The 9,023-nt window shown below is 38.2% G+C and overlaps 1 protein-coding gene across 1 annotated transcript; it reads left to right on the plus strand.

Annotated features, from left to right (window-relative positions):
- Positions 1 to 7,711: 7,711 nt before the first annotated feature.
- On the plus strand, positions 7,712 to 8,638 carry LOC128125243 (olfactory receptor 52P1-like). The gene has a single exon (XM_052762415.1). It carries the CDS (start codon positions 7,712 to 7,714, stop codon positions 8,636 to 8,638), a length of 927 nt encoding a protein of 308 aa, XP_052618375.1.
- The last annotated feature ends 385 nt before the right edge of the window (positions 8,639 to 9,023 follow it).

Below are 9,023 nucleotides of genomic sequence, written 5' to 3' on the forward strand. Positions count from 1 at the left end.
TGTCTTGGCAATAGCATGGGTTGATTGGGGATTTCAATGGGACCCTTTTAGCCAACAACTCAATTGTATGTAACCCAGTCCTGGTAGCTTCATTTGATGAAGAGATGGCCAATTGGGACTCTTTCTCCCCCATTATTTGGAAACTTCATTAGAATGGCTTCATATATTTTAGGAAGGTTCCACCACACCAGGTTTCCTTACCTCCCCTTAAATGTCCCTCAATTCTAGCCGTCTTTCCCCAGTAATGGGCTTTTGACCAGGTTAGAGTACCTATAGCATGATATTCCTCTTATAGATCAGGTCTCATAGCCAATCAGAAAATGGTTGATTATCCCCATAACGAATGCTACTCATGCACCAGCGCATGTATCTTGCTAGGCAGATTGGTACTGTAGCATGCAAGGTCCAGTCCTGGGTGAGACCATGGATGCCTTTCCTCCTACAAGGATCTGCAAAAGAATGTTGTTAAAGCTTTATTTTCATGGGCCAAAAAGTTATAACATGTAAATTTTTTCTAAAAAATTGTAGGGGGCCGGAGAGATGGCTCAGAGGTTAAAAGAGCACTGGCTGTTCTTCCAGAGGAGGTGGGTTCAATTCCCAACACCCACATGGTAGTTCACAGCTGTCTGCAGCTCCAGTTCCAGAGAATCTGATACCTTCACACAGACATACATGCAGGCAAAATACCAATGCTTATAAAATAAAAATAAATAATTTAAAAATTGTTTAAAAGAAAAAAATTGTAGCCTGTCCAAGAATGATAGCCTATGCTATGGTAAATAAACAAAACCAGGTCATTCAAAATGTTGCATGGCAAAGTTTGCATGATGAATAGGCCTATATTTTTATATATATATATATGAAGAAAGACAAAATATTTTAGTAGCTTAAATAATGAGAAATTAGGAAAAAGTGTGTGCAGAGAATAATATGCAAACATATATCAGTAATGATTCCGATGAAAAGAGTGCCCTTACCCTGGCATTTACTGAGCAGAAAGCACATGTATAAAATTCTGCATGAAACTGCCCTATGCCCACTAAGACTCATTCATGAAAGTAAAATATCTTACTCAGCACTTAGGCCAAAACTAAAATAAATACAAAACACTTTGGTCTCATGGTTTTATTATGATACTATTGCATAATGATATCTGAAACTCAATAGATCACGTGGTAGCCAAACTGCAACCTTCACATACCCAGAAGGGGTCCACTCTGCACTTCTGGCCACTAGAATAGTAAGATAAAAAAAAACTTGTGTTGCTTTCTGTTATGAGAGCAATGTCAGTCTGTAACAACTAGTATTTTGTTTCAGTCCTAGATAGCTAGGTTGACTCTAGACTAGGCTAAGCTGGACAGCTCTGTAGATAAGGAATGTTGTTAGAAAGTGTCCTCAGGATTTGACTTTTTTATATTAGTTCCAAATATGTTCACTCAGGACTGAAGAAGCAATTCCTGGAGCCTACTCTTCTCAGACTAGATGCTCAGCCTCACCAACCACTTAAAGTGTCTCCTGTGTCATTTCTGCAAAGATCCCAATGTTCAAAGCAAGTCACTGTCACCCAGATCAAAACCACATGAACATGCTTGCCTGACTTTATTAACATGGAATTTCTAAAAAATGAAAAAGAACATGATATTGAGAGGAGATATGTTGAGGGAGCATTTCATAGGTAGAGTGTAGAGCAGATATGATCAAAATACTTTGTATATGTGTATGAAATTTTCAAATAATAAACAATTTTTTAAGATCATGGTGTTTCTATATGAATCTACCTAAAAACTGATGACTGTTTCTTCTTTAACTTATGTAGAAATTTACCAAAAATAATTTAAATGCTAATAGAATGTAACTTATTTTACTTAAATTGCCCACAACATGCACCTTTGTCTATGTTTGGTATCCAACTTCTTCCTTATAATTCTCTTCTTGCTATGCCTGAGCATTACACAAAGACATGTCTTTATTGTATATATTACATGTATCATCATATATATACATGTTTATATGTATATTATGTGGATTATATATGCAACTCTTACTTGTAATATTTTTCCAATGCTATGTTACAATTAGGATAGTGTGCATACATGTCTATTGAGTGATTATGCATACAGTTCCATAATTTGGAATTCCTTAGGGCAATGTTGTATTTGAGCAGGACATTGAAATATTCAGTAATGAGAAAGAGCAAAATTTTCTCAATACTATTTAGATTTCCAGAAAGAACTACAGCCAACTCCCTACCATCCGAAAATGAAAAACAATACTACTTAGTGAAAATCAAAAGAGGAAGAAAGTTGAACTGGAAAATTCAAATTATTAAATGAACCTTTACTTTCATAGAGTGAAATCATCACTGAAAAGCTGTTCCTAGCTTCAGAAAAGTGATAAGCAATAAATAAAACTTACCACTACATGGAAACTGGGAATGGTCAAGACAGTTCCCTTTCCTCTGGGGCTTTTCATGACATGCTAGCCTTCTAATAAAAGACCCAGTGGGATTCCCTAATGGGCTCTTCTGTGTCTCCCTCTTTCCTTGGTCTCTGAAGACCCATCACTATGCTCAGAGTTCTCTGAAGATGAAATCATAGACTGCAACACTTCCCTTATATGGTGAGAGAGCCTTGGCTCACAGAAACTAGGAAACTTATACGTCATCTTACGGAAAGAAATACAGGGAGGAAACGCTTTTCCTTTCCAACACAGTAGAAAATCAAAAACACACTGATGTTATGACCCTCTGATGGGAATGCTCTGCTTGTCAGGAGCAAGGTGGCTGGTAAGAAGGCAATAGAATGTTTCCAGGTAAGCTCTAATTTAAAATAAAAAAACATTTCTTTTGATAAGACTGCCTTCTCTAAATGTCTACCTGTAGCTCCCATTGATTCTGTTTAACTGGCACTTACTCCCTAGTCAGCCAGCAACTTTGACATCGAACACTTGAAAGTGCTGCCTCCCATCTGAAAGATGAGAAAGCTCACAGCAGATTTAAGGGGTGAGGAAGTACAGATCCAAGAATTCAGGTTTTTATTTTTTAATGGTGAAGAAATGTGACATATGATAGGGCAAGTATTTTACAAATCCAGCCTCATAGTGAGTGCTTAATCAGCACAAGTTAAATGGAAAAGATTTCTTAAAGAAAGGAAACTTGAACTGATTGATGCTTAAGAGAAATATAAATGTAGGAAAAGCTGTAGTGTGGGCAGAGAGAAAAGATGAAGATGGAGGGGGCTATGAGGTCATCAATAAAGGAATGTAGAAAGCATGCTGTCAATCAGAGATACACTTATGAACCTGCCCCCTAAGACTCCATGTTGTTGGCAGCAAGATCACACTTCGTTTCTAACTAAATTTTCTGACATTGTGTGTTCACCCACCTACCCACATCCAGAGTGCTCCCTGCCCCCCTAAAAGTCTGGTAAATGTTACTTCTTTACAATTTTCTTTGTCCCTATACAAGGAAGTTCCCTTTTAAGTGCCACAAACTCTTGTCCATCTCAGTTACAACACTTACTAAACTTTATAGTCACTATCTGTAAATTTACATAATGGATAAAGAAAAAACAAGTCAGGTGCGGTAAAAGAAGAGAGCAAAGGAAAGGGGGAACACCTAGTTTCATGTGCCATGAACCACAATGTCTTGGGTTGGTCGTTCTCAACATGGTAGCACAAGGAATAACTTCATTTGTTCTAGAGAACAGAACTGCTAGGCTCCAATGCTGCACATCTGGGTGCAGTTATCTGGGTCTAGGTATGAGCTGTGAGTCACCTTGTGACTCCATGAAGTATAAATGCTTTCAGAAACAAAAGTTGTTTTAAAAGTTTGGGTTTGGTTTTTTTTCTAAGAGAGAGAAAGAACATGAAGTTAGTTGGGTTGAGAGGAGTTGGGGAATGGGAAAGAATATGATTAAAATATACTGAGTGAAAAGTTTTTTTAAAAATTTAAAGACCTTAGATCAACAACAAGATTATATGTGGTTTGGTATCATTTACACAGATACTGAAGAAGCAATAAGATTTTCATGGATTCATATACAATAAGAAGTAAATCATTTTGTGGGGATAGAATAAGTAATAAAAGCACTGGAAGGCAATCAAACCTTATCATGCTGAAGGATGATCAAAATGATGAAGAATGAAGTGAGCTTGGGGGACAGTGGCAGCAACTGAGACTAACAAGATGAGATGAGCCCAGATGCTACATTAGGCATCCTGAGTAGTGACCATTCACGATGAGCGCAACTGAACATAACTTCTGAGAAGCAGAATCAGGACCATTGGTCAGTTGCTCTCGGGAGGTGCGGAGCAGATCAGGTGGGTGTGACAAGGGTTGTGTTGCTGCTCTGTGAGTACTAGGAAGGGGTGGAAACAAAGCACAGAAAGTGATCATAGTGATGTTTGGTAACCTGATGAGGAGGTAACATGTAATATGCAAAGAAGTGATAGGACTCTGGGTTGGAAAACCTTTTGATTTCAGACTATTGAATTACTGGAGTAAAATGTGCTAGGAAAATGAACTGGGAAAACTAAGAAAGCTGATTTTAAAAAATAAGATTAGAAGGTGGTATGGTTGTTCTATAGATTAATTTCAATACTGTCAGTGGCTGAGCTAGGTGAAGAGAAGATCCCTGGAAGTCAGAAGTCCAAAAAATAAAAGACCAAGATTCTTATCTCGTGGATGATATGAATTAATTTTAGGAAAAATTATGATAGAATTATTGACAGAGAGAGAGACCAAAGCAAAGAAACAACTTTTTTCTATACAAATAGCAGAAAATAAATGTGATAAGGAAAGATGAGTGAACAAAGACTGAAAATGGAATGGTCTGATGGCTGGTGAGTTTGGTGGGGGCTGGGTTTGGAAAGGAAAAAAGAAGCACATATCTGGGCAGCATAACAGAGGAAAAGATCTCACGCATGCCCCAATTTTACGATCTGTAGTCTATGAGCAATGAAATGCATAAAAGCATCCTTCATTTGACTATGCATAATCAGTCTATGGCCTGAGCACATTGGTTTACCCAGAAGAAACTTAAAGTAAGACAGAATAATATGGTCTATAACTTTTCTTTCTTTTTTTTTTAGCCTTTATACAAGTCAGTCTTTATTTGTAAAAAATAATATGTAACTAAAGCTAACTTATCAAAGTTCATTTAGTGATAATGTACATTTTCTTTTTAATGGTACCTCCCATTTCTATAGCTATACTATTATTCCCATTCTGTGTTTGTGTCTTTTTAACTCCATAATCAATAAAAATATTGGTTTGTGCCATGTTGATTATTTTTGTGCTGAATGCTTAATTCAAACCTAGTCCAAATACTCTGACTAGAGATCATTTTTAAAGATCTCTTAAATTCTGTGTATTCTTTTGCTTTCTACAAAGGCATTGATTTTATGAGTGGGTTAAAAGAGTAAGTGTAAGAGGCAAGGGGTGATGCTGCCAAAGTACTTTAATTGTGAAAGTCAGTTTGGATCAGATAACTATATGAAAAGCAAGGAAATCTTTGATAATTTTATAAAAGCAACAACAGCAACAATAAAAGGAAATGTAAAATAATTGTGGTTAAACTCAGGTTCTGCAATGTGAATCAAAAGACATTATATCTATGGATTTTTGAAAGACAAAGACTATGCAGAAAATATTTGCAATAAGCTACTTAAATATTTGTTTCTGTTCCACACAGGAAGTTATAAAGATCCTGACCGATGTATAGTATGCTCAAATGACAGTGTCAGCAAACGCACAGATTTGCAAGGTCTTGTCAGAAAGTCACAAAACTGTCCCATGTCTCAGCCGTTGGCTTCTAGTATAACAAAGGAGCTCAACCTGCACAGCCAGATAAATGCCTCCATTCCGTCTTGTGTTGTGCAGATCTGTAGATTATCCTCAGCTGCCCTCATCTGGAATGTTCTGGCCTGAATCAGAATGAACTGTCTTCAATGCCTGCTTATGATGCAGGCAAGGTCCTTTCTAAGGGCATCCCACGTCATGTTCTCTCTAACATGTTTAAAGTATTGGTGATAGTATTACTTGTTCTGCCAAAGATTTCCCTAGTTTGGGTCCTCTCCTCCCTCCCTTATTACATATTCTGCAGTAAAGATTAGCTTCTTATTAGAAGTCCAAGGGAAGTACAGATTCTGTCTTTATGCAAATAAAGTGATGCTACTCTCTGAAAGAACCATCAATCATCCTCACGGCTGCAACAGCTCAGAAAGTTTCTGAATGTCACGTCACATCATAATATCAAATTTCCCTACATATAGACACACAAGCCGAGATTATAGACTTACACTGAAGTCTGTGCTTTTGAAAAAAAATAGTTGGAATGGACAAAGTGAAAGATAGAAAAAAATTGACAAAATAGAGGTTGCTATTTTCTTTTTTAAGGAAAGGCCATAAAGTGTAAGAAACTCACTTGAATATATCTTACATAGACTTCTTTTCTTTTTTTTTTAGGTATTGTACAGAGTAATGGGTTTCATCTTTTACATTTTCAAACATCATGTTTTATTTTTATTCACCCCAACCACCCTCTCTTATCCTCCCCATTTCTGGTCCCCTTGTCTTTCCAAACAGTCCTCTTTGTGTTTTCCCATCACGTACATTCCATTACCCCGAAGTTGTTATTAGTGGGGCATGGTCCTGATTTGATTACTACTTAGATTGTTCCCTGGAAAGAAAATACCTGCCGATTGATGATGGAAACTGAGGAATGAGTGAGTACTCCTAGGGGACCCAGTAAACTAATATAAAGTAAATATTCATAATTAAATATAAAAGAGTCTACATTCCACATATGAAGGACAGATACAGTGGAAAAGAAAGTGATACTTCAAGGAATTATCCAGGAAGTGCATATATGTGCAATTCAAGAGATGAGGAGAGGCAGTTCTCTCATAAATAGACCTGTATAGATTCTTGTCTTCCATATTTTATCCACCAAGCAGAGGCCCCAGGAAGAGAAAGGATGTTACTACCAGAGACATCCCTGAAAGAAGGATAGTGTGTAAAATTAAAAGATCTCAAGTAACATTTCCCTTAGCAGTTCAGCCTTCCTGGAACAAGGAGTGAAGAAGTGTACCCACCCCTCCCCCTTTCACTCTGTATATGCAAATGAAAATATGAGATTCTGTCAGGTTGTCTCAGCCTTCATTCAAGGATAAACATAACATGTTTCTCCTATTGCTCAGAACTTGAGAAATTTTTAAGTTTTATTTATTTTTATTGAGTGTGTGTGTGTGTGTGTGTGTGTGTGTGTGTGTGTGTGTGTGTGTGTGTATAGAGGTCAGAGAACAACTTGGTGGGAGTCATTTCTCTCTTTCTGCCATTATATGGATTCCAAGAATCGAAAGAGGTCATCAAAATCGCACAGCAAGCACTTTACCTGCTCAGTCATCTTGTGTCTCGGGGCTTGTTTTTGTTTTTTTTTTTTTAGCATAGGATTGCTGAGCGGCCAAAGGTGAAAATGAAGACCATTTACATCCTTTATATTGGAATCCAAACTCCATAAAAATTAATATTCGAACAATGAGAAGTCTTAGAAATGGGACTGGAGATGGGCTGTGGATTTCACGACTGTAAGACATTTTCCTCTGGGTCCCAAATCAACAAACCACTGGAACCAAAACAGTAAAGCAACCAACACCCATGTCTCATTGGCAGGTATTCAGCTTTCTTTAACAACTGCTACCAGTTTCTGCCATGTTATTCTTCAACCACTCCAGCTCCATGACTTTCACTCTCATGGGCGTGCCTGGCTTAGAGTCACAACACTTGTGGCTCTCTGTTCCGTTTGCCTCCATGCTCTTAGCCATCCTCATTGGCAATGGTGCTATCCTCTTCCTGGTTGCCACAGAGCCCACACTTCACACACCAATGTATCTGCTTCTGGCCCTGCTGATGGTCGCTGACCTTGTCTCTACTCTAGCTCTTATGCCCAAGGTCCTGTGCCTCTTTTGGTTTGATGATAGAGATATAGCTGTCCAGGCCTGTTTCACACAGATGTTTTTCATCCATGGAGCTTCAGTGGTACGATCAGCCCTACTTGTTGCAATGGCCTTTGACCGCTTTGTGGCTGTGTGTGAGCCACTACGCTACAACACAATCCTGAGCCATTCTCTAGTTGGACGTCTAGGACTGGTGGCTCTCGCCAAGGGTGTGATCCTTATCCTGCCCATGCCTCTTCTACTTCAAAGGCTGACTTTCTGTCACATGATCATTCCTCATACATACTGTGACCACATGGCTGTGGTAAAAATGGCCTGTAGTAACACCAGACCCAATCGAATTTACGGGCTCTTTGTGATCTTGCTTGTAGTGGGACTTGATTTGCTTCTGATTGGCTTCTCATATGCCCTCATCCTTCATGCTGTGGTACGCCTCAACTCTCGAGACGCTACCTTCAAAGCCCTCAACACCTGCTCAGCCCATCTCTTTGTCATCCTCATCACTTATGTACCTGCCCTCTTTTCGTCTATCACCCACCGCATTGGCCGCAACATTCCACCTCATGCTCACATTATTCTCGCCAATCTCTATCTTCTTGTACCTTCAATGTTCAATCCAATTATCTATGGTATAAAAATGAAGGAGATACGAGACAAGGTGGCCAAATGCTTGTGCAGATGAGCTTCATAGGGTATGAATCCCAGTAATAATCCATTAACTAAATGAATGATGAAGACATCTGACAAGACCTTTGACAACCATCCAAGTCCCAGTAATATCTCCAGATAAACTGTGAAAAGTCTGGAAAGAGTAGACCACAAAGAACTGGTCTCCCTTCATTTTTTTTCTATGCATTCATTCTCAAATTATGTTTATTTCTAATTACTATCTTCTTGCTAAAAGAATCCTGGTGTGCCTCTCATTGGATCCCACTTTATGATAACTGTTCAGGAGCTGAAGAGTAATTATTCAGTTTGTTGGGACTTTTTAATTTGATAGTGATGTGGAATTTTCCCAAGACTAACCAGATTATTGTGATAATGTATACAATAATATATATATGGAT

The sequence above is a fragment of the Peromyscus californicus genome, unplaced genomic scaffold (genome assembly GCF_007827085.1).
Source record: "Peromyscus californicus insignis strain IS unplaced genomic scaffold, ASM782708v3 Scaffold_4__1_contigs__length_199733344, whole genome shotgun sequence".
NCBI lineage: Eukaryota > Metazoa > Chordata > Mammalia > Rodentia > Cricetidae > Peromyscus > Peromyscus californicus.

What these genes read in the sequence shown, in the direction of transcription:
- LOC128125243 (XM_052762415.1), top strand. Translation starts at nt 7,712, where the DNA reads ATGTTATTCTTCAACCACTCCAGCTCCATGACTTTCACTCTCATGGGC.